Source organism: Canis lupus, chromosome 10 (genome assembly GCF_011100685.1).
Source record: "Canis lupus familiaris isolate Mischka breed German Shepherd chromosome 10, alternate assembly UU_Cfam_GSD_1.0, whole genome shotgun sequence".
Taxonomy (NCBI): Eukaryota; Metazoa; Chordata; class Mammalia; order Carnivora; family Canidae; genus Canis; species Canis lupus.
In genome coordinates this window covers 28,364,593-28,389,359 of record NC_049231.1, presented here as the reverse complement: position 1 = coordinate 28,389,359, position 24,767 = coordinate 28,364,593, and the positions used below count along the sequence as shown (strand labels likewise).

Genomic DNA, 24,767 nt, shown 5'->3' with positions numbered 1-24,767 from the left:
ACAAGAGACAGAGAGAGAGGCAGATACACAGGCAGAGGGAGAAGCAGGCTCCCAGCAGGGAGTCCAATGTGGGACTGGATCCCAGGGCCCGGGGGATGACAACCACTGAGCCACCCAGGCGCCCCAATCTTTTTGCTTTCTCACTGTTTGGTACTGGCATGTCATGTCTTCAACAGCCTCCCAACACTTGGTAATCCCCCCTGTAAACTAAGAGCGGACTTCCAGCAGACAATGAATTGTGACATTGTATTCACTTTTACAGTTTATTGTATTCACTTTTTACAGTTATCTTTTATTTATAGCGAATATCAACTTTTCCATTTACAGAAGTAATACAAGGAGTTTTCCTTAAATAAAAGTATTTAAACAAAAAAGTGAATGGATTTGAAGAAAAAATATTAAGTAAACAATAACAGAGATCGCATACACAGGTCATTGACAATATGTCTAACACAAATGACCAAGGCTTGAGAAATGTAACTGCCCCAAGAACTCTTCAAAGTGGAAACTGACCCGCAGGGAGGTTTCAGTTTCCCCGGGCACGGAGCTTGGGGTCTGATGCTCAGGCCAGGACTGAGGAGCTTGGTGGCCCAGCACACATGGCATCGAATGGCAGGAGATGGGAAGTGAGATGCCCAGGTAATTAAGCTCTGTGGTGGGAAGGATCCAAGACCCAGACAACCTCAGGAAAGGGGAGTTTATTTCAGACATAAGGAAAACAAGAATCTTGAGTGAACAGTCCGTAGCCCCAGTGGCAGGAGGAGTCTCTGTAGCAGGGCCCGATGCCCCTCTGCTAACAGGGCTGAAGGCCTCCACCCCAGGCTTCTCTGAGCACCTTCTCCTCGAGCACCTGCTCCCAGGACCCTCCCTCCTTCCCTGAACTCAGCCCCAAGACTGAGAGCAATCTGATCGGCCACTTCAGGCCGGGCCTCTCTGATTGGGCAGAGCTTCTGTTCTAAGCCGGCCTGTAGGCTGCCTGTCAGCTGATGGGTGGGCTTGCATCGGGCGCCCAACCAGGTAGGAGCAGGGCCTATAAGTATGGGCGCCTCGGGTGCCTGGTCTGGGAGGAGGGTGTGACAGGCCTCCCAGGGGTGATCTGTGCCAGGGACGATGGCAAGGGAAATGGAGAGGTGGTGGGGAGCACCCAGGAGGAAGGGGGCAGCTGCGTGTGTCTATGTTTGTGTTGGGGGGAGGATTGCCACGTAAGGGGATGAGCCTCTTGCTGGAATGGCCATGCTGGCACCTAGTGAGCACGGGGCTCGGCCTGAGTCTTGCCCTTAGAAGGGGATGCTGTCCCCTGTGTGGAGGCAGCTGTACACAGGGAGTCCAAGCAACTATGGCCCCAGATAGTTCATTAATTCATCCAGGGAGTAGGATGGGTGCCAAGCGCACTGTGTCAAGTGCAGTGAGCAGAGTTGCCCTTCTGGAGGCGGTGTGCCAGCCCCTGAGCTGCTGAAGAGATCCTCCAGCAGAGGGTGCAGAAGAGGTCCCCCCAACAGCAGTCTAGACCCCCTGTGACAGCATCAGACCTGCCACTAGGAGAGGTTTGCTTTCCAGCAGCATGCCTTATGAATCTGTGGAACCGCTATGGAAAGGTCCAGAGCCAGTGTCCCACTTTCCTTCCGACATTCGCGTCCATACTTGGGCTGCAGTGGTTAAGGATGCAGTCGCTAAGTATTCTGAGGTCACAAAAGATCCCAAGGGTGAAGTGACAGGGCCTCTTTGTCTAGCCATCCCGTGACCCTGAGAACTTGTCCTGCCAGCGCTGAATCTCGAAGCGGGGACATGTTAATGGAGGCAGTGTTTCCCTCTAAGGGAAGCAGGACACTTGAGACGTAAGGGGAGTGTCACCTAGATGAGAGAGGAGGGGGCACCGCAGGTACAAGGAGCAGTGTGTGCAAAGATTGGGTGCATGAGGGAGCTGCTGGTGGCTCAGTAGGACCATTGGGAGGGTTCCAGAGGAGAATGTCCCAACATGATGCCAGAGGGGCAAGAGCCCGGCCAAGAAGTGGTGCTGAGGGAAGTGGGGGAGCCATGGCAGGGTTTTAAACAAGGGGCAGCAGAGCCATAGTTGTGGTTCAGAGAGAGCACTCTGGCTACGGTGGATAGGGGTGAAAGAGGATGGGCCTGGGGCAGGAAGCCCCCAGTGAGGAGGACCCCGTGAAGATCCCTGGAGAACCCCCGAGAATGCTCCCTGAAGAGTACTTGCAGGGCTGGAGAGGAGGGATGGGGCCTCAGAGGAAAAGCCGTGGGAGGGGCTTTGAAGGGGGAGGGGGGAGTCACAGCACCCCCACCTGCTGCAGTTCTTGACTTGGGCCACAGGACCAGCGAGCAGCAATTATGGTTTGGAAGTGAATAGTGGAGTGTGAAGGGCTGGGTGGGGGCCCCTTGGGCAGAGACGTCCGGATGCGACCTGCATGGTTGTCCCTCTATACCAAGTGAGCTGGGTCCTGATCCTGCAGCTCTTGGAGGGACAGGTAGGCATCGGGGTTCAGAGTCAGGCAGGAGGTAGGGGCCCTGAGCTGGCCCCCACCGGGAAGGGTAGCCCAGGGGAAGCCCACTCCCTCCCTGGGGCCAGGGGCTGAGACCCCCTCTCTTGCTTCTCCCAGTGCGTGCTCCAGGGGTGGCTGGATATCCATGGAGTCAGGCACTCCTGGGGTGGGAGGCCTCAGGGGCTGGGGGGCCCAGTCTCTGGGAACTCCCTCTGGCAGAGAGGGGGGCAGCTTCTCTTCCCGAGCCCCAGCGCCCCCCAGGGCAGTGTCTGGGGAGCCCGGGCCACCCAGGAGCCCGGGAGAGAAGAGCAGCAGGTCATCCCCAGGGGGGAAGGTGCAGTAGGCATCGTCCTCCCCTGGCAGAGGCAGCTGGGGTGGGGGCAGAGACCCCTCGGGCGCCCCAGGCCTGCCCTCCTGGGGCTCTTCTGCACAGGGGTCATAGGTGAAGTACACCTGGCAGGCCTCAATCTCCAGAGCATCAGGGAGGTGGAAGAAGAAGTAACCCTGGTTGGTGAAGCAGCTGGTGAGCGAGTGGCCACTAGTCTCGGTTGAGGCTGAGGGCACCTTCTCCTGCTGCAGCAGAAGCAGCTGTGTGGCCTTGGCGTCCCGGTCCAGCACCTCCAGCGGGGAGATCTCGGGTGCCTGGGTGTTGGGGCTGAAGGAGGACGAGGGGAAGGGCGAGGAGAGCCACTTCTGCCGGGAGAAAGAGCGGTCGGAAGGTGAGCGGGATGCGTCCCTCAGACTCAGCAACAACTCCTAACTACAGTCTACTCTGGGCGGCTACCTCCAGGCAGGCCTCCCTGACCATGTCCCACCCCTCCACCCACTAAGTGGCTTGGGGGACGCTCTGGGTCAGCCCCGGGAGCGCACTTACTGGAGGGGGGGGGTGTTGTTTCCGGGAGTAACTGTCGGTTGAGCCCCTACTGGGAGCCCTGCACTGCTCTAGGCGAAGAGGGGAGAGGCCAGGGGGAGAACCCTCATGCGTCTGGCGGGGGCGGGCACGAGTGTACAAATCAGCACAGAAAGGGCTCTGGGGTACGTTTTGCTCCCTCCGCAGATGCCCAGGGGGGACATGCCGTGGCACCGATCACACAGCCAAGCTCTGGCCCAGGCTGCCGTGAACAAATCTCCGGTGGGGACCGATGGTCCTGCGAGTCTCCTCTCCCACCCCGTGCCCGTGGCCCCAACCCGCCACGCGCACCTTCGCCCTCCGCGGAGACAAGAGAGCACCAACCAGAGCACTTGCCAGTTGCTCCGGAGTCTGGAGCAGGGAGAGCTGGGCTCCGGCTTTGGCCCTCGCCCTCGCTAACTATGTGACCCCGGGCAGGCCACTGTGTCTCTCTCGACCTCAATCCCACAACCTCTTTCCTAACTTCCCTACTGTGAGCCAGCAGGAAGATGTCAAGTAAGAGAATGAAGGTGGAATGGGGTACAAATGCAGGCTGTGGGGTGAAACGTGGCTGTGGGGTGAAGTGCAGGCTGTGGGGTGAAACGCAGGCTGTGGGGTGAAGTGCAGGCTGTGAGGTGAAATGGGTGAAATACAGGCTGTGGGGTGAAACATAGGTTGTGGGGTGAAATGCAGGCTATGGGGTAAAAATGCAGCTGTGGGGGTAAAATGCAGGGTGTGGGGTAAAATGCAGGCTGTGGGGTGAAGTGCAGGGTGTGGGGTGAGATGTAGGATATGGGGCAAAGCGCAGGCTGTGGGGTGAAATGCAGGCTGTGGGGTGAAGTGCAGACTGTGGGGTGAAATGCAGGCTACCCAAGGGACAGCAGGCCGTCAGGGTGGTGTGACGGGGATCGCAGGGGTTGCGGCTGAGAACCCCAACAGCCCTTTGTCCTGGGAGCCCTCAGCACCTAGGCTGCGGGACCCTGAGCACAGGGACCAGGCCCGATGGCTCCTACACTCTGGTGCCCAGTGGGCTGGGAAGAGAGGGACAGGGTGCAGGTCAGGGGTGGGGGCAGTGGGCGGTCTGGCCCTAGAAGGGGCCGTGGCAGAGGGCAGGGCTGGGCAGCAGTGCTGAGGCACAGCCAGGAACGGGGAGGCCAGGCCCGTGACCCCCCCTGGTGTGCCAGGGCCTTGCCAGTCCCCCTCTGAGGTGTGTGCGGTCAGCAACTTCCTGGGCCTGGGCCTGGGCCTCCGTCCACAATGCCCTGAAGTGGGGTGGGAGGGGGCGCAAGGAGATACTGACCCCCTTCCCACTCACACACTGGCACGCATACGCCCACATCCTGGGGCAGGGCGGTGGGCCTTGTGGCCTGGTAGCCAGAGGCCCTGGGGTAGGAGAGAGGAGCAGGCCTCCCACCCAGATGCAGAGGAGAGGATGGGGTCCCCCTTGCCGCCCTGACCCCCAACCGCATTGTGTACCCCCAGGGCTTCTTGGGATAGCCCCTCCCACACCCTTGGTCTGGGGCAAGCATGGAGACCATGGGAACATGGAGTGGTTTGCACCTCTCAGGAAGGAACACACTCCCCTTCAAAATGTCCTAGTCCCATAAAATCAGAAAGACTTCACCCCAGAAGAGGACCAAGGATGCATCTAATGCAGCCTCCAGCCAGGAATCCCTTCTGCTCTGCTTCTGACAGAGAGTCAGCCGAGGCTTGCTTGAAAGCCTCTGTTGACAGGGAGCTCACCACCTCTAGGGCTTTAGGAAGAATCTAAGGAGACACATTCCCCCACATCAAGAGAGCTATAGGTGAGCCATCCCCAGTCTTGGGAGCTTTCCAAAGAATTCCAGAAGGAGCCCTGATCAGTCATAGTAGAGGACTCCAAAGCCAACTCTTGACAGCTCGGGCCCAAGTCTGGCTTTCCAGTCCCTCAGCACTCCTCCCGTCCTCCCTCCACCCCTACCTCATCCTCCGCCCCATCTAGAGAGCCTGGGGAGGGGAGGGTGCTAGAAGCAGCCCACCACAACCCCGTTCCCCCTCAACACTTCCTTCCTGAAGCAAGTGTGGGCTCAGGGCAGCGAGACGACTGAGGTTGAAGTGGGGTTCAGAGTGTTACTACTATCTGGGCCGGCGCTTTTCCAGTGAATCTGCTTCGATTGATGAGAAGTGGCTTGGACTTGTTACCACTGGGGAGAAGGTATGGAGCTCGTTTAGACGATTTTTGCAGCAGGACAGGAGACAGCACTGCCCGCGAAGACGGTGGGACGGGGAGAGCTGGCAAGTCCCTCTGGGTCAGCCCAGCCTGGCGACGGCGACTCCCGCTCAGGCCCCTTGAGCCCTCACCGTGTGCCGGGCGGTGCGCTCAGCCCACGCCAGTAACGCTATTTCCCTCCGCATTTGACAAGTGAGGAATCAGAACAGAGAGGTTCTACAACGTGCCCAAGGCCACACAGCCAGGAGGGCCGGAGCCGGACGAGAGCCCGTGCAGCCTGGCCCAGCCGGGGGCACCATTCAGCCAGAGAGGGCTGGGGCCAGAGCTGGCAAACGGGCCCACACCCAGCCCAGGGGCCGCTCACTCCAGGATCTGTCTCCTTTCACGAAGCGCAAACCTCAGGGGCCCCTGGGTGGCTCAGGGGTGAGCGTCTGCCTTCAGCTCAGGGTGAGATCCTGGAGTCCCGGGATCGAGTCCCACATTGGGCTCCCTGCAGGGACCCTGCTTCTCCCTCTGCCTGTGTCTCTGCCTCCCTCTCTGGGTCTCTCTTGAATAAATTTAAAAAATCTTAAAAAAACACAGAAGTGTCAGTGGACTCCTGTGCCACCACCACCCACTCACACCTCTGCCCACCCTCCGTCCCGACTCCTACCTGGAAATCTCCTCCGTGCTCTGACTTCAGCTGGGAAAAGAACTCCGAGGGGTCTGGGATGTGGCACTTCAGAACCTTCTTCAGCCTGAACAGGGGAGGGGGGAGGGGAGGAGGATGAGTCGGGAAGGGGCCCCGGTGTCCTGCCAGCTCCCCGCAGCCCTGAAGGTAGGGCACAGAGCCAGTCCACAGCCATCTGCTGGATCAGCATCAAGCGGATGCCCTGTAACGGGGGGTACTGGGCTGGGTCCTGGGGACACAAGGATGACAGACAGAGAAGGTCCCTGATCTCAAGGAGCTGACATTCTAACGAGGAGACCAACACGAACCACCTGTGCAACATGACCATTCATTCTGTGGAAACAAAAAGCAGAGGGCTGTGCTAGAGAAGGATGTGGGGTGGGGGACCACAGCAGCCAGAGTGGTCAGGGGCCACACAGAGCCAGGTGTCTGGGCTAGAGAGAACCAGGAGGAGGGAGATAGGAGACAGGCCGGACTGTGGGTCTCCTAGTCCAGGCTGTCATGGATGGTGGTTCAGGCAGTGCACTGCCCAAGGGCACCTGGTTTTATGGGTGGAGTGAGTGGGGGGCTGCATTCGAGCCCATGCTCCACTTGTCAAGCTGAGTGCCTTGGTCTCTGTATGCACCTGCCTCAAAATGCAGTCCTGGCCTCAAGGCCCCAGAAAGCCTGGCTGCCCCCCTAGATGTTCAGACTCAGGTCAGCCCTCTCCTCACCCCCTTCTGGTCTCCAGCCACACCTCAGCCGCTGTCGTGCTCTTTACTCCTTCCCATGTAGGGCCTTTGCACACCCTGTTTCTTCTGTTGGGGGTGCACTCCCCGTCCCCTCCACCTGCCTGCTTAGTCCTCCAGATTTCCAGGGAATCGTCACTCCCTTGGGCATGCTTCTGCCAGCCACCCCTCATCCAAGGTTCCTCTCCCCGTTGTCTGCTTCCAGTCCACTGGTACCTTCCGTTACCATCCTACTATGGTGTGTCATTGTATTTGTGTATGATTAATAGACATCCTCCTTCTCCCACGGGACCGTGAGCTCCATGAAGGTGGAACCACATGCGTGTGGCTTGCCCCCGTATTCCCAGCACTCGGCGCCAGGCCTGGCACTGAGCTGGGGCTCAACAAATAAAGGAATAAACAAATGAATGCCGGGACCTAGAGAGATCCATGAGGACACACACACACACACAGCGACAGCTGACACGTGCCCACACACATACACACACGTGCCCACACACACACATCCTCCATGCCCAAGAGTAATGCTCTGGGCAGGGCTTCCATGGGGCTCTCCTTCCCCGGCTCCCCTCAGGCTGGTTCTGTGGGGTTCCATCTTTGAGGATGGGTGACAGAAAAGGCCAGACGTTAGGCAGGGAGGACTTGGGGGAAGGCCGAGGGAGTACTGTGTGTCGGAGCAGGGGGCTGGGCCCAGAGCCTGGCCTGGCAGGGGGTGCGTGCGTGTCAGATGAGAGCACGAAGGGGCAGGCAGGGAGGGCTCTTACCACGGCCCGATGTACTGGCAGTTGACCAATAAGTAGACCAAGATGATAAAGCCAAAGGCACCGGTGATGCCCATGATGATGTGGCCGAACCAAGGAAAGGGCAGAGACTGCTTCCCTCGGGCTGCCCAGGGGTGGGAGGAGAAGCAAGGAGAAGGGTTAGCACAGGCTGACCGCTGACCCAAGCAAGGCCTTCGCAGGTCCCGGCTGGCCCAGCAGACCAGCCATGTGTCAGGCCAACAAGGGGGCATTGTGTGCCTCATCACAGTCGCCCTGCCAGGGAGCACAGTACCCACTTTTTACAGATGAGAAAACCGAGGCTTCCAGGTGCGAACAGCCCCCCCTCCCTTGACCACACTGCTCCCCCTGCAGGGTCACATTGAGTGAGCTAACAATAGCAGGTGAGCCCTGTACCCCCCACCCTCAGGCCTCCCCCACCAGCTGCCCCAGGTCACACCCCAGCCACCCCCTCCCACCTGAGCTCCGTCCCACCCTTTCTGCCCACTGGTACCTGCAGGCCTCGTCCTGAAGGCCAGGGGCTGACTCCAGGGGCTCCAAGTCTTGTGGCTGCCTCTCTGGGCCCTGACCCGCACTTGAAATTCATACAGGGTGTCTGGAGTGAGTGTCTCTAGGGAAATCCATTGCTGGTTCTGCCTGAGGGCCATCAGGGAGGCCTCCTGGGGCAGAGACGGGCGGGGGGAGCTGTCAGAGCAGAGGGGTCCCCGTGGCCGCCTCCCTTCCCATGGCAGGGTGACTGGGAGGTGAGCAGTAGCACCTTCCTCCCACCCCCTCAGCCACCCTCCTCCCCCAGCCAGTCTCCTCCACAATCCTACATAGGCTCCCTGACTACTCAGTGCTGGGGCCCCCAACCACAAGGGCATCCTGAGCCCCTCACTCATCCCCCAGGCACCAAAGCCAGCTGCCAACCTGCTGGTTCCACCTGCGGAACCAGTTCTGGACACTTCCCCTTCTCCCCTCTGCCCTTCCCGAGGCTCAGGCAGGAGCTGGTCTCCGTGCTCCCAACTCTGCTACGCTCTAACCAGAAAGAGCATTTTCCCAGAGACCTCTCCCACCACTGGGTCACTCTTTTTGCTTTTTTCCCCTCATTCCTCAGACACACGGTGCGCATCTTGTCTTGACAGCATCTGTCTCCTCTGCTTGGGAAACCGTCCCCCAGATCTGTGCAGGGTTGGCTCCTTCTTAAGCCTCAGATCTCACAAGGCTCCCTGGGTCCCAAGCAGCCTGTCCCAGGCCCCCCCAAATGTGCAATCCCATTTCATTTCCTTTGATAGCATGTATCAATGTCCCGTAGTCTCCAATCTCTGCCTCTGCAGACCGTCTCCCACTCCCCTCCATGTGGGCTTCCTGAACGCAGGAAGCTCCCAGTTTTGCCCTCCACCCGCTTCCCCAGCACCCAGCGCCCAGTCAGCACCCAGCGGGTAGTAAATATTCAGTAAGTGTTGAGCGAGCAAATATGGGAGAACAGTGATTGGGGAAGTGGGAGACCCTGGGGGATGTGGACCACACTGGAGAGGTGGCTTCCCGGGGCCCCTGAAATCTCCGAGGCCAATCACCTGCCTCGTGGCTAGGTAAAATCCTGCCCCGGGGCCAGCCTGGCACCCCCCCTCCAGCTAGGACCCCCAGGTTGTGGGGGGGGGGCACATCCCAGGAGGGGAGGCTGGAGGTGCCAGTACAGAGGAGTGGCTGGGGCTGCCTGGGGCTGCTGTGGCCTTGCGGAGTGAAGGATGGACAGGGTGACCAGGACATGAGGGAGGGGCCGGGGCAGGTGGGGGCCGGGTGGAGCGCTCACCTCCCAGCTGTGGCCTGGGGACCTCTTCCGAGCCTCGAACTCCAGGTATCTTTTGATGTAGTGGGAGGACTGAGGGACTTTCCAGGTTATGTTACATTTGTGGGTCCCGACGTCAGCGACTTGGAGGCCATTGGGAGCCATCAGGCGAACTGGAGGCAGGAGAGAGGAAGGGACAGCGAGCTTGGGGGACGCTGGGTCACGATGCTAAGGGGATGAAGCTCAGAAGGGCTCCCACCACTACCTTCGCACCTGCTCTTTCTCCCTCCCAGGTGCCCTTCCCCCAGGGATCCTCACCTGCTTGCAGAACCCTTCTCCCACCATCCACAGCTCTCTACCTGCCCCTCCAACACACACACCTATTTTATTTTCTTGCCCAGCACTTGCACCACCTGACATGTCAAACATCTATTTGGGGCTCTTTTTTCATTTTCTGTCTCCTCCACCAGAGTGTGAGCTCGCTGAGGGCAGGGACTGTGTTCTTTTGTAATCTTGGTGCCTGGAACACTACCTGGCACGTCCTAGATTAAGTATCTGCTGTATTTAAAAAGAAAGAAAAAACAAAAAACAAAACAAAACAAAACAAGGCAGCTGTTCTCTGCATCCAGAATGGATCTGAGAGCTTTAACATGGATCATCTCATGTAATTTAATTGAATTTCAGTGATCTTATGGGATTATAAGATTTTATGATCCTGACATTAAACAGACCTAAGTTTTTAGAATTCTGGAACTCTGTAGAACTAGACAAATAACACTAAGTAAATGTCTACTGAGCGTGTGCTAAGCAGCTTCTGTGTCTGGCTCACAGACTCCTTACTACAACCCGGGTCTTCACCGATTTTCCCCATTCTCGCTGGGCAAAAATGATCTGCTGGGCAGATCCCATTCAGTTAGGGCAGGGCTGCATTGAAAGCCCTGCCTAGGTCTTGCCCTGTCTTCCTGAGAGATGGCCTCCACGGCCTGGGGGTGGAGCTGGGCACCCAGTCACTCAGAAAACCCTCCCAGAGCACAGCCCCGTGAAGGCCTGGTGCTGGCTACTTTGAGTAGAGACATAGGGATGACAGACACTCTGCCCTCAGGGAGCTCACAGCCCAGTAAGGGAAACGTGCTGTAGCCATAATCAGGCAGTGAGAACCCTGAAAGAAGATAAATACCCTGAAGGAGGAAGTACAAGGGACCGGGAGAGTCTGGGAAGGCTTCCTGGAGGAGGAGACTCTTCCCTGAGCCTTGAAGGGTGAGTACCAACTTTCCTGGCGGGAAGAGCCTTCCCGGCTGTGGCACCGGCAAGTACAAGGGCTCAGAGGCATGGTTGGGCAAGCTGAATTCAGGGAGCCGGCCTTTGGTTGTGGCAGCAATATAGGCCACGAGAGCAGGAATGCTAGATTGGGAAGCCAGGGCCAGCTCCCGAGCCTTGAGTGCCAGGGTAAGGAGCCAGGACTACATTCCGAGGGCAGCGGACAGCCAGAGGTCACACGTGGGTACAGAGAGAGACCAGGACAGGGAGGATCCCAGAGGGCAAGGCAGGGCAGGAGGCTCCCAGCCCGCTCCGGTCCCCCCCAACCCCCCCACCCCTGCCCAATTCCTCACTCACGGTTCTCAAAGGGCTTGAAGTCCTGGGTCATCAGTATCCTCCACCTCTCCCCTTCGTGGCACATCACGCTCATGCCGACAACGTCCGCCGAGGTCAGACTCTGAGCCTGCAAGGGAGGGATGAGGTAGGGATGGAGGGTGGGGAGGCCGGGGGAGGCCAAGACCGAAGCAAAAGTGGAGCCCCTCGACCAGCCCCACCCGCCAAGGCGGGGTCGCCCAAGTTTTCCTGTGAGGGGGTGCAGAGAGTAAATATTTCTAGCTTTGCAGGTCAAACGGTCTCGGTCACAAGTCGTTGCCTCCTGTGAAAGCAGCCGGACACAACCCGCGGGAGACTGCGCATGGCTGATGGCACCTGCCGCTGAAACTTCACTTACAGAGACAGACAGCTGAATGTTCCCGGGGCCTGAGGTGAAGTGAGCTGCCGTGGGAGGGAGGGAGCCCCCCAGCGCAAAGGCGTGCGAGCCGGATGAGCCCCCGAGAAAACTACCTGTGCACCAGCTTTGAGGGTGAACGCTTCCCCTCCCCCACACCCCCAACCCTGACTTTTGGGGAAGGAAATGGTCAGGTGTTGAGCATCCCCTGTGGGCAGGCACGGCTCGGGTGCCCCAGACACTTGTCTGGCTGATTCTTCGAGCCATCCGTCCTCCTACGGCAGGGGAGAAACTCAAAGTCACGCATCCGGTCAGCAGAGGAGTCCGGATTCAAACCCAGGCCTCTGCAGCCACTGCCCTACGGAGACTGCAGGCCGGGGCCGTGACGCCTGACCCAGGGCGGCCGAGGGAGCAGCCTACGGCTCACAGGGGGCGGCGTTCTCAGGTCCGGGAGCCCAGGCACGGGCCCACCATGAGCAAACCTTGAACCTGAGCTGGGTGCAGTTCCCATCTCCCCGCTGCTGGGGGCCTGCCCCTGCCTCCCTCAGCTGCTGGCGGTGCGGGGGGCTGATGCTTCCAGATAATAATGGTAGGTCTTGCTAAGGTCACAGATCATAGAGGTGCCAGGAATGCTTTGTCCTCCATGCCAGGCACTTCTGCGTGCTGGTCACATGTTGTCTCATTTAATTCCCTCAACACCCTACGAGACAGACACTGTCACTCTTCTCACCCTGGAGCTGAGAAGACTGAAGCTCAGAGTGGCTAGGGATGTGCCTGAGGTCACACAGCTAGGAATCGGTGGGGACAGGTCCTGAAGCCAGACCCCCTGCAGACCTCGCAGGGACTGGTTCCAGAGGCTGCGCCTGAATCAGCCCCGCCATGTGAGCCCATCTCCACGTCCTCCTGCCACTTACAAATGGGTATGAGCTGATGATGGCTGGAACTTGTGGTGTGGGCATCCCTGCTGCCTGCCGCTGCCAAGCAGGGCGTGACAGATGGTGATGTGCTGCCCACCCGCATGGACACGGCTGCACACCCATCTAGAGGGTTCAATCCCAGCTCTGCCCACCACTGGCAGCGCCTCTCTGGGCCTGTTTCCTCATTGGGAAGAAGAGGATAGCGCTGGTGCCCACCCACAAAGTCATAGGGATCCACAGGCTATAAAGTCAAGTGCATGCTCTGTGGTGGGTGGCACGTCAGGTGCTTTAACCCACAGAACACTATGACACAGGTGCCATCGTTATTGCCATTTCGAGAAGGGAAGCCTGGGACTCAGCACTTGCCCAGTGTCACCAGGCTTCTGTGACAATGGAGCCAGGGCTGGCACCCAGGCCAGCTCCAGGATCCATGCTTTTAAGCCCACACTGCCCTGCACTTGCCAAGACCTTGGAAGAGTCTGAGGAGGGTGTTATTGGTGGGCGCTCCCCAACCTGATGAGGAGTACAGAAGTGTCACAGGACCCACAAAGCATGGGGGAGATGGGGGAGAAGAGGCCGAATGGCCGAGCCCCTTGCACCACAGATACCCTCCTCCACACCATCAGTCTGAGCTCTGGCCTTTGGACGCTGCTCTTCTTCCTCCCACCTCTCTTGCCCCCGGGGCAGCCCCCTGTGCTGCAGCCCAGAGCCAAAGCCACTGGGCTCACTGGGCCCCAGCTCTGCCCCTGGAAGGACACCCCTCTGCACCCTGGGCTCTCTTCTCAGCTCCCACTACTCACATCTGGGGATCCGAGGATCAGGTAACAGGCCCAGAATGCCGGTCGCATAGGGAGCAGCTCACAGGATTTGTTCCAAGGCCTGTCAAGGCAAAAGAAACTCCTTAGGACAAAAGGAGGGACCCCCAGAGCTGGCCCTCGGGATGGCCCCCGCTGCAGCAAGGCCAGCCTGTGCCGGGCTCTATGCCGACCTCGGGAGAGGCACCCATTCCCCACCTGCTCCACTTCCCATCACCAGCGCCTCTTTCTACCCTGCCCAGCCTGGCCCCGCAGTAGCCACAGTGATCTTCTAGAAACAAGCAGTCCAGGACATGTTGGCCTCCCCATCTAAAGCCCTCCAGTCTTCCCATGAGGCTGGATGAAGCCTTTGGAACCCTGTGGAATCACCACCCACCCAAGACCACAGCCAAACTGCAAGCCACCTTTGCTGTTGCCACATTTGGATCACAGCAACCCTATTCCTGAATCCCAACCATGCCCCAGGCCCCTGTCCCCACAGCTGCCCTAGGAGTCTCTCAAAAAGCTTGGGGAGCCCTCTTTCTTCCCCCTGCGTGCTTCTAATGTCGAGTCTAACTATGGCCCAGGAGTCTCACAGCCCAGTGTCCCCCAAACTACCCCGGCCCCTCCACCAAAGCCTGGACCCCCAGTCCTCCCTCCCGCCCTGGTTCCAGGAGTCTAAACTTCTAACTCCTGTGTTTTCCAGTCTTCTGTGATACCAGAGTCCGTGGGTCCTATCAATCCAAATTCTCAAGTGCAGCATCTTGGAGTCTATTAGAAAGAATTCTAAGAGTCTAAACGTCAGTGATTAGAGCCCCCCATCCTGAGACGCTGCAGCTTTGCTGGTCAACCCCCCACACTTACCGTCTATCTGGCTGAGCATGGATCTTGCAGGATGTGGCCTGAAGGTCCCCATCCCAGCTCCAGATGCAGGAGATGTTGGCTTTTGAGTTGTAGAAGCATGTGAGCTTGGAAGTGTCTGCTGACAAGACGAGGCATGAGTTGCTGGCTGGGGGGTACCTAGGGACCTCCGGGGCCCGCCCACCACCCAGCTCCCTGCTCCCTGCTCCCTGCATCCTGTGCCTGCCAGATGAGGAGGTGGGCAGCCCTGGTGGGCAGCAAAGAACTCAGTGGATCCATTTCAGAGAGGACAACACTGAGCCCAGCGCCTGCAAGGTCCCTCAGGCAGGCCGAGGCAGGGCAGGCATGAAAAGCCAGGGTCTTCCTTTGGCTGGAGGAGACACAGGGGTGCAGCAGGGACAGGACAGATGGGCCAAGGGGGAAAGTGGTGCACCTGATCTCTGGTCCCATTGCCCTCGCCTCCTCCCTCCCCAGCCTCCTGCCCCAGTTGATGGGCCTCTGCCCAGAAGCAGGGGTCCTGAAAGGGATCCGACAGGGGTTTGTCCACCTGCCAAGAGAAAGCACAGCTGTCCAGGTGCCGGGGTCCTCACCATTCACCACTGAGGATGCCTGAAGGATGGCCAGGGGCAGGAAGAGGACAAGGAGGGGCAGACAGGAGGACAGAGCAGGAGCTGCCATCATATCCACGGGTGGGAGCCGGGGAAGGGAGCCCTAGAGGGGGGAAGAGGGGAAGAAAGCACAAGTGAACACCTGCTCCAGGTCCCTGCCCCTCTCAGGGTGCCCCAGTCTGCTCTCCACCCAGCAGCACCAGCCAGCCTCGGCGTTTTGCACCTGCTGGCCCCTCGGGCCCACGCATACTCCCTCCCTTCGGGGATTCGGGGACCCACACTCTGTCAGACACTGTCACACACTCGCTCTCCCTGAGCGAGCCCAACCCCTTGTTCAAAAGCCGAGGAAACTGAAGCCCAGGGAAAGGAAAGATTTGTTCTAGTCTACGTGGGGTAGTCAGCACAGAGCCAGGATTAGGGCTTGCCTCCTCTTGGCCCTGCTGCTCCCTAGTCACCCCTGAAAGTGGCATCAGGAGGCTCCTAGATGCCAGGCTGTCTTAAACTCTTTAAATGAAGCAAGAAGCACATCCATTGGAGATACTCTTATTATCTGCATTTTCAGGCGGGGAAACTGAGGCACAGTGCTGTAACTGGCCAAGGCCACACAGCTGATAAGAAGCAGATGTGGGGGATCCCTGGGTGGCGCAGCGGTTTAGCGCCTGCCTTTGGCCCAGGACGCGATCCTGGAGACCTGGGATCGAATCCCACATCGGGTTCCCGGTGCATGGAGCCTGCTTCTCCCTCTGCCTATGTCTCTCTGCCTCTCTCTCTCTCTGTGACTATCATAAATAAACAAAAATTAAAAAAAAAAAAAAAAAAGAAGCAGATGTGGGATGTGAGCCAGAGCAGACCGCCCAGAGCCCAGGCAGGGGCTCCTGTAGCTTCTCCGACTGCACCTTCCCGCCCACCGAGACGGTTGACATGGTCAGTCCATGTGTACTGATTACCTCACGGCCAACCTCTTGGGGTGTACGGAGCACTCACACTGTGCCCAGCACTTTACACACACTACATCATCTTCTCTCCCCAGCAGCTTGGGGAGGGGCGGGTGCTTTTATTGTCCCCTTTACACAGATGAGGAAACTGAGGCTCCTAACCCGCCAAGGTCAGGTGCCCAGAAGAGGCAGGGCTAGGATTTCATCTGCTGCTCGCTCGCCCCCAGGACACGTTCCCTCACACGCTCTGGCTCTGCCCAGACCCTGTCCCAGGCACTGGCCTCAGAAGAAGGCCCATAGCCTCCCTGTCCTGGAGTTGAGGAGTCAGGGCCCAGCAAGGGCGCAGGCCAACTGTCAGGGGTCTGGCTGGGGTTCGAGAAGGAGCCCAGGGAGGTACCTCTCGGCTCTTTGCCTGGACCACCATCCCCACAGGAGGGTGAGCTCCCCAGCGGGAGTACAGGGTGCGGGGTTGATTGCCTCTTTCCACAGCACAGGGCACAGGGTTGGGACCCCCAAGGGACCCCCCCCACTCACTCAGTCATGGCCCTCTAGCATGGGCACCAACAATCTCCTGCAGGGTGTCACCTCGGGTCAGCACCAGCGAGCACCGCAACCCCATGCCCAGGACGGGACTTGGTATCGAGCCTCAGGATGGGTAGGAGGGTTGGGGCAAAGGCATGCAAGAGCACAGGAAGGTCAAGGCGAAACCACAGCCCCCGCAGACGTGAGCCGAGCCGGCTAGAGCAGAAGCATCGTCTAGAATAAGTTCCCTGCCGCTCACAGCAGAAAGGTGCCGCGATGTACATCAGGATTGCAGAGGGCGCAGGGAGAGGAGAGAACGGGCTGTGCCAGAGCTGGTGGGGGCAGGGAGGGCCCCCAGCCCACACGGGGCTGCGCCCCCCACCCCAGCAGAGCGAGGAACTGAGGAAGCTCAGGGAGGTTAGGGGTCCTGCTCAAGGCCACGGGCCCAGCCTCAGGGAGAAGGAGCAGGACCTCTGGGTGCAAGCACGGCGGGGCCCGGGTTCTCACGCACACCCACGCAGCCTGCCCTTTCACAGCGGCAGAGCCGCGCTCACTGACTCATTAGGTCCTCACCGCAACCCTGGAAGGTGGCTGTCATCACCCCCCTTTCATAGATGCCAAGACTGAGCTCAGCACTGCCCAGAGAGCTGGACTCAAAGCCCGTCATCTGATTTCAAGTGAGGAGATGATAATGACAATGAGGATGACGATGGTGACAGGGGTGATGACGGGGGTGGTGACTAATACTCGCCTCTCACTCTGTGCCTGGGTCCCTAGCGCCCCACAGAGAGCAGCTCACTTAGTCCCCACAGCGGCCCTGGGAGTGGGTACCATTATGACTCCTTTTCTCAGATGAGGAGGAGCCGAGGCTGGTAAGCCTGTCGCCCAGGCCAGAGTGGGGCAGAGCGGGGGCTGAACTGGGTCAGTACCGCCTGACTTCCCGCCACTGCCGCCGCGGGGCTGATGCTGTGGGCCGTGGGGTGCCCCAGAGGGGTTCGGGGGGACCAGAGGCAGGAGGCCGGCATGCAGACCGCTGGCCTTGATGGGCACCATCTCCCCTCGTCCTCCTGGTCACCCCACACACAGGGGTGGGGGGCATGTTGTTTACCTCCAGGAGCATCTCCCCAGCTGTGGGGTAAGGAAGGGGACCCCAGGGGGTGGCTCTGCCCCTCAGCCACCCCATCTGTGAGGTGCTCCGAAAACAGTTCAGGGCGGGAGGCCTCATTCCCCCAGGAGAGAGGACAGCCCCAGAAATGGAGTCCCATCCCCTCCAGTGGGGCCTGGAGACCCTACAGACCTGCCCTCTCACATGGCTCCCAAAGAGGAGGAAACCCCATTTCAGGGCTAGGTCTCAGAGGACCCCCTCACCCCTTTCCCACCCCACAGCCTCCCAAGGAGCACTTTACAGAGGGGTGCTTCCCTGCCATCCACAGCCGCCGGGTGGGGGCTTGCGTGTCCCCCCACCCCTCACCCCACTGCCCTCTGGGGCTTAGCTGGCCTCCCCCCTCCCCGTCCTATCTCTTTCCTCACCGCTTTTGGGTTGGGAGTCCCCCTCATCCCAGAGCAGCCCCCAGCCTCCCCAGGGTTGGGCTGGGAAGGAGGAATAGCCCAGAACTAGGGGCCAGCTTTTTTCTCAAGAAGGCAAAAGCCATGAGATCAGGACCACTTCATCCTTGAGGGATTTCAAGATAGGGCTGGGGATGAGAGAGTCGGGAGATGGGGGTTCAGGCCGAACCTCCTGGGGCCTCTAAGTGAGAGCTCAGCAGTGTCCCATGACCACTTCCAGCCCAGGGGCTGATGGCAGGGCCAAGAGGGAGCCCCCAGGTACCCGGAAACCAGACAGGGGCAGGGGTGAGGGCAAAGTCACCTGGCTGAGACATGGGACCGCAGCGCGCTCTTTTGGGATCTCTCCACTGCTGGGTCCGCAGCCATCTCCCTGGGGCCCTGCGCCGACTCCTCCACTCCGGCAGCCCAGGTAGCAGCTGGCTGAGGAGGCCGGCAAACACTAAAACCCCAGGGCCAGCCCACTTCCTGTGCAGAGGATGGAGGGGGCAAGGCCTGGGGTGGGGACGGGGAGACAGGCTGGTGAGAAACTCTGAAACTCCTGAAGCACCTAGGGGCCAGATAAAGATCTCCCTCCTCCACTGGGGGAGGTGGGGCACCGTGGGTGTCTTGACAGCACACGCACACGCACACACGCACACGCCCGCGCCCACATGCACACCCCCCCATCACTCTCAAATAGGCACCTTGCTGCATATAGAAGCCTAGGGGGGTTCAGCGCCTTCTTTCCCCTCCTACACCACCCAGCCCATCTCACACAGGCCACTCTGACACCTTGATCCAGTCGCGCACACACACACTCACCCACTAACACCCGGGCCCTACACAAACACGACCTTTTAGGTGTCTCCGTGCTGCTCACTCCCATCCCACCCACCTCTCTGAGACCTGCAGAGAGCTCAGCCTTCAGGGAGCCCCTTGCTTAGTTTTGCATTCAGAGGGGGACCATGTTCCAAGGGGTTGCAAATAATTCAATGGCCATTTTATTGAACGTTCTAGAACCTTCCTTTTCCTTTCAAGTCATGGCTCCCTAATCCTTCCATCCCCACCCACCGCTGCTCAGGACTTTTTTTTCAAATGATGAGACCTTGTGGGTCGCTCTTTAGAAAGTGTCATGCACAGTGTCCCAGGCCCAGGGGCCCAGGAGTTTCTATCCAGAAGAAGCAACCAGAAGAAGAAGAAGCTCTGCGTTCTCTTTCTCCTGACTTTAATGACCCTGCTTCTGTGGCGGGGGAGGGGGCACGGGGTGGGGGGGCGCAGGTGTTCTCATAAGCTGCTCTCTCTTTAGAAGAAGGGGATGGGGCAGGCAGGAGGCGAGTCAGAGCCCAGGTCCAAAGAACCTCCTGTCCACATGGAGTTAAGGGGCAGCGCTGCGGGCCCTGAGAGGAGAGTCAGTGGGCTCCCTTCTGAGTAGAAGCAGAAGCAAGAGGGCTGCATCCCTGGGAAGAGCGAGGCCTTCTTTAGAGCCTGCGTGCAGACTCTCCCTTCCCACGCAATGTGCACCCCGCAGTAGGAGGCAGGATGGTTCTGCGGGATGTGTGTCCCTAGGGCTCTAACCGTCCCTGCGCCGAGTGGACTCACAATAACCCCACCTCTCCTCTCCCTAGAGCAAGGCTTTCCGGCTGCAGGAGTGGGTAATAAACACAACCACAGCGAAGATGAAAAGAATAGCCGAGATTTATCAAGCCTAAAGTGTTTCTGGAAGCTTCTCAAGAAACTGGGAATGTTGGTTCTCCCAGGAAGGAAAGCCAGGCCAGGAAGGGGTAGGAAGATGTTTTCACTGTAGATTCATCGGTACCACCTGAACATATTTCCTGCCCCCAAAATGACTTCAGTTAAAACTTTTAAAAAAGGGCACCTGGGTGGTTCAATTGGTTGGACACCTGCCTTCAGCTTGGGTCATGATCCTGGGGTCCTGGGGTCGAGCCCTGCATCAGGCTCCCTGCTCAGTGGGGAGCCTGCTTCTCCTTCTCCCTCTGCTGCTCCCCCTGCTCATGCTCTTTTTCTCACTAATAAACAAATCTTTAAAAAAAAAATAAAAAACAACTGTATTTAAAAATATATAAAGAAAAAATATATCCCCAGGCAAAGTGAGAAGTCACAGACCCAGCTTGCGATAAGCAGCCACTGCCAGCAGCCTGGCCGTGGGGGTGGCCTTGGCCTGCCCTGCACAGCCTTTCTGCCACGGTCCTCCTCCATCCTTCTTCTCTTCTCTCATTCCCCATCCAATGGGCAAACATCTACTGAGCAGCCCAGATGCCCCAAGAGCAAGGTGGAGGAGCCTGAGCCCACTGGCCCAGGCCCAGGGGCAGAAGGGGGTGGCTCTCACCAGCCACGGGCCCGGCAGGAAGGGGCGCAGTGCATCCACGTGTGGCCTCCGCCTGCCGAGGCAGCTTGAAGCAGCCCCCACCCAGGCCCAGGGGGTTGCACTCTTGCCTTGGGACTCAGGCCGGGAACCCTGAGGTGGAGCGGCAGGGGCGGCCACGCGAGAGTGTCAACCCTGTTGTCCGCATCTTCCAGCTGGAATCTGATGGCTGTAGGAGCATGCAGGGGTGGGCACATGGTGGTAGAGAGAGGTGGGGGCATCCCCGTCACCCATCGGGCCCCAACTCCTGGGCATCTGCTGGGGTCCACCTCTCAGCCTCCCTGGGAGGCCGGTGGGGCCACGTGACCCGCCAGCGAGGTACGGTGGGAGGGATTCCGTCCTACTCCCTGGGCTAAGACCCCTTTTGTGCCTCCTCTGTGTGGGTGGGTCTGTCTCCTTGCCCTCCTCTCCCCCCTCCCTCTCCCTCTCCCTGTCTCCCCTCTCTCCATCTCCCCCTTACCCTCTCCTCTTCCCCCCTCTCTCCCTCCTCCCTCTCCCCCTCTCCTACAAGAATGCACCAGAGGATGTGAAGCCCTAGCTGGCAGCTGAAGGCCCTGCTCCCCACGCCCCAGACAAACCACACTGAACTGTAACAGGAGCAAGAAGGGAAGGGCTGGGGGTTGGAGGTGCTCGCCTCAGCTGTCAGTGGGCTTCACCCCGACTGACAGCAAAGGTGCCCCAGGTGCCCGAGCTAGGTGTCGAAGCCAGGTGAGGGCTGAGCGGGCAGGCCGAGCAGGTGGGGGGCAGGTGGCTCTGTTCTGCCCTCAACCCGGTCCCAGCGGCCCTCACCTGCCCCTGAGCCAGGTCCACAGAAGCCATCTGACTGCCTCCCACCCCCATTTCCACTCCTGACCCCTCCAGCCCGTTCTCCACTCAGCAGCCGGGATGATCTTGCCCAAAGCCCAGTCAGGCCACCTCTTGGCAGCTGGCCCTATGAAGCCTCCAGTAGTTCCCAGGGCCTTCCCGATCAGAACTGGACTCTTCATCTTGGCCTCGAAGCCCCGCAGGAGCAGCTCCGCCTCCATCTCTGAACCTTCCCTCCGGCCCTGGTCGGGCAGCTCCCCCCTCAGCCATGCACACAGCCCCTCCTGCTCTCCGCAGAGCCAGCCCCTTCCTCTCCATTTGCAGGCAAGGAAACTGAGGCTCAGGGGTCATGTGACAGAATGTGACCGAGCCAGGAATAGAACTGGGGTGTGTCCGATGGAGCATATCCATCAGATTCTCAGAGGTATTCCGAAGAGGAATCCAGAAGCTTCTCTAATGGCCAGGGCCAGACAGAGCCCACGGAGGACTCCTGGGGGTTGGACTAGCCTGCTTCCTGAGCTGGCCTCCTCCCTTCCCAGCACCAAACCGCCAGGTGCATCGAACGCTGGTCCCTCTAACTGCCTCTCCTTTCCCCGCTCCCACCCCCACCGCCACTCCCAACGCATCTTCACAGCGCTCACTGCAAACCAACCTCCCCGCACCCTCAGCTTGCAGGGCACAGGCTCCGCAGCTCAACTGCCTGGGGGACCCCACTTTTGAAGGCACCACAGGGCAAGCACATATGGGGTCTTCTGACTTCCTCTTCCTCAACACCTCCCCCAGCCTCATAAGCCACCACCCTCCCTGATCCTGCTTTGCCAGTCACTTTGTCGGCCTCCCAGGCTCCAGATCTGATATGCATGTTCTTTCGTGTTCTCCTGTGAGCAGGTGGTTCACCGGCCCCTCCAACACCCAGTACCCCAAGCAGCTCACGTCTTGTGCAAACCATGCCTTTCACATAGAAAGTCATTCCTGGGGTGCCAGGGTGGCTCAGTCATTAAGCATCTGCCTGCCGCCCAGGTCATGGTCCTGGGGTCCTGGGATTGAGTCCTGTGAGGGGCTTCCTGCCCTGCGGGGGAGCCTGCTTCTCCCTCTCCCTCTCCCTCTCCCCCTGCTTGTGCTCTCTCTCTCTCTCTCAAATAAATAGATAAAATCTTGAAAGAAAGAAAGTCATTCTTTATTCTGCTTCCTCGTCAGGACTGCTCCAGGGGAACTAGCTGTCCCACTCTGTGTGGGCCTGAAGGGGTTTCAGGACATGGACCTCCTGTGCTAAGGCTGGGAGAAAGTTGGTCATTCCATTCCCAGCTTACTCGTCCCAGACTGACTCAGCTCCCCAATTTAAAGCCAGTCCTTCTCTGCTCCCCCACCTAGCCAGGGCGGCTTCTATGCACACACAGGCAATTGCCTCTTGTGTCATGGCTGTTTACATGTCTACACTAGGAGCCTCCGGCAGCAGGAACTATATGTGACTCATTTGGACAGCTCCAGAGTCTAGAAATCACCTGGCATACAGGATGTGTCAAGATGCAGGGAAGGAAGGAAAAAAAAGTCTCAAAGTTTCCAATTCTTATTAATACAAAGAAGATTCCAGAAGATACAAATTAAAAAGAACACGGGGAGTAACGTGTTTGAAGTTTCCAAAGGTTTGTAATCAGCATGGTTTTGAAGGGAGTGGGTGCTCCAAGTGGCACAGCCTCCCTGGGGGGCGGTTTGATGACATCCAGCAACAGCTCCGGCCCATGACCCAGCAGGGGTATGTCTCAGGCTCGTCCTGCAGAGAGAAGCGTGCCCACGTAGGAAACGTGTGTGCCAAGACTGGAAGCGGCTGCAAAACGTGCATCAGCAGAGCACGACTGGTAAGTCAATCAAGGACCATCCACAGGGCGGAATGCAGCGCAGCCAAAGACAAAACGGAAGCGGGCAGCTTTCTGCTCCCAACACGGAACAGTCCCCAAGGCACACGGTGGAGCGAACCAAAGCCAAATTCAGAATGAAGCGTGTGATGTGCCATGACCCGTACAGAGGGGGCAAATGTGAGTGTGTGAATGTGAAAAGGGGTGTGCAAGTGTGTGGGGGGTGCCGATGTGCATGAGAGCCAGCCTATGCGAGTGTGTGCACGTATGCGCACATGTACGTCCATAAGGGTGCATGCGAAGGTGTGATGGAGAGTAGGCGTGAGCACACGCGTCGTGAGCATGTGCTGGGTGGGAGGGTACACCTATGTGTGGGAGAAGGGTGTGGGTGTGTGAGTGTATGCATTTGTGAAGATGGTGTGTGTGTGCGTGCATAAGGCTAAGTGTGTGCGTGTGTGCGAGGGTATATGTGTGGGCAGGTCTGTGAACTAGCGTGTCCATGCACTAAGTTGCTCTAGAAAAGATTTCTAGAGACTGGTAGCAGTGTTTTTCCTTCAGGGAGGGGAGCTGGGAGACCCAGGGTGGGGAGGAAGGGGAGGAATCTTCCTGAATGATCTTTTGGGCACGTTGATCTTCGTTTTCTGGGAACATGATACCTACTTAAGAAAATAAATAAAATTTAGAACAAAATATAAAATAAAAAGTAGAGGACCCTTTGTGGGGGACAGAGCTCCTCTCGGAGCTCCCCGAGTACCAGTCCTCCTACCCCTGATCATTTCTAACGTCTCCCGAGGAACCTGAAAATATCCTCGAGTCTCCAGGCCTGTGGGACCAGCTCCCTGTGCTGAAGGAGCCCCGGAGAGAAGCTCTGTGTCCACAGTCATCGCGACTCTTAGCCCCCATCTCCGTGACGGGGACCAGTCAGGAGAGCGCCGAAGACCCTCTACCAGTACCTGCAATGGTCTCCCCCTTTCCCGTGGGAAACAGGTAGAAAAGAATCCTTTCGCTTTTTCTTAGGCAGGTTTCACCAAGATCTGTGATCTTTCTCAGAAGACAATCTAGGTGTTGCACGGAGGAAAGAGAATGTGTGAGGTTTGCAATGTCTGTGAGAAGTTCCTCTCAACCTAGAAGTTATGCTTGCTTGCTTTTTTTTTCTTGGTGTTTTTATTAAGGAATCGGAAAAAAAAAACACAAAGGCCCCTCTATGGAGGCTGTGCCTGGCTGTCACCACTGCCTACGACGTCTGCTAGGAGGAAAGCAGTCAGATGGGGTCAGAAATTGGCCCCAGCTCTGGAATTGTGTCCCCAGTCAAGCCGGCTCCAGGGCCAGGAATCCCGGAGAACAAGGGACCCCCAGGCAGTGAGGATGCCAGCTTCTGGCTGTGGGCAGGTGCAAGGTGGGCCAGACCTGGCCCTGCATCGCATTGAGAGGCTGTAAAGTCTTCCCCTGGTCCCTGCCCCTTGGCATCCTGGCATGTCTCTCTCATTGCCACCTCAAGAATCCCAATGAGGCAGCACTAAGAGAAGAGAGGCAACTCTACGTTGGCAGATCCTGACACAGGACATGGAGGGATACAGAAAACCCACGGGTCATGTCCCTGGAAGAAAGGGGCTGAGCTGAGCCTGAGGAAGGAAAATTCTGGGCAGGTGCAAAGCCTCTAGAGGTGCTGGGCCAGTGACAAGGATTCATGGAGAAGGGCTCCTGTGGGTAGTGCTCAGGGAAGCACGGTGGTGCCAGGGTCCCTGTCGTTCTTCCAGTGGCGCCCTAACCCTTCCCCACTGTGTAGTCACACAAGCATGCCACCAGGTTGAAAATAGGATCCCCTTGGGACACCTGGGTGGCTCAGTGATAGAGCGTCTGCCTTCACCTCAGGTCATGATCCCGGAGTCCCAGGATCGAGTCTCACATCGGGCTCTCCACAGGGAGCCTGCTTCTCCCTCTGCCTGTGTCTCTGCCTCTGTGTGTGTGTGTCTCTCATGAATAAATAAATAAAACCTTAAAAAAAAAAAAAGAAAAGAAAACAGGA

At 58.5% G+C, this 24,767-nt stretch overlaps 1 protein-coding gene and 1 long non-coding RNA gene across 5 annotated transcripts; one reads left to right on the top strand and one right to left on the bottom strand.

Moving 5' to 3' along the window:
• Positions 1 to 255: 255 nt before the first annotated feature.
• Positions 256 to 18,224, bottom strand: IL2RB (interleukin 2 receptor subunit beta). Of its 2 annotated transcripts, none has more exons than NM_001286851.1 (10): positions 18,024 to 18,224; positions 14,682 to 14,802; positions 14,095 to 14,212; positions 13,237 to 13,315; positions 11,150 to 11,255; positions 9,560 to 9,708; positions 8,261 to 8,426; positions 7,753 to 7,873; positions 6,243 to 6,327; positions 256 to 3,185 (listed from the first exon to the last, which is right to left on the bottom strand). In NM_001286851.1, exons 2-10 carry the CDS (start codon positions 14,770 to 14,772, stop codon positions 2,430 to 2,432), a joined length of 1,671 nt encoding a protein of 556 aa, NP_001273780.1. In that variant the 5' UTR covers positions 14,773 to 14,802; positions 18,024 to 18,224; the 3' UTR covers positions 256 to 2,429. The 2 variants fall into 2 exon arrangements, with proteins under 2 accessions (NP_001273780.1, NP_001273779.1); NM_001286850.1 differs by having other exon boundaries at positions 14,095 to 14,209.
• On the top strand, positions 8,202 to 19,619 carry LOC119873634. Of its 3 annotated transcripts, XR_005365629.1 has the most exons (5): positions 8,202 to 8,367; positions 9,042 to 9,202; positions 10,638 to 10,792; positions 11,416 to 11,556; positions 19,327 to 19,619. It is a non-coding gene; the product is annotated as an uncharacterized LOC119873634 (long non-coding RNA). The 3 variants fall into 3 exon arrangements; XR_005365628.1 differs by lacking the exon at positions 19,327 to 19,619 and having other exon boundaries at positions 9,062 to 9,202; positions 11,416 to 15,339; XR_005365627.1 differs by lacking the exon at positions 19,327 to 19,619 and having other exon boundaries at positions 11,416 to 15,339.
• The last annotated feature ends 5,148 nt before the right edge of the window (positions 19,620 to 24,767 follow it).

What these genes read in the sequence shown, in the direction of transcription:
- IL2RB (NM_001286851.1), bottom strand. Translation starts at nt 14,772, where the DNA reads ATGATGGCAGCTCCTGCTCTGTCCTCCTGTCTGCCCCTCCTTGTCCTC. An exon ending in CCCCAGGCCACAGCTGGGAG is followed by an intron (nt 8,427 to 9,559) that starts GTGAGCGCTCCA and finishes TCTCTGCCCCAG; the next exon opens with GAGGCCTCCCTGATGGCCCT. An exon ending in AGCACGGAGGAGATTTCCAG is followed by an intron (nt 3,186 to 6,242) that starts GTAGGAGTCGGG and finishes TTCTCCCGGCAG; the next exon opens with AAGTGGCTCTCCTCGCCCTT.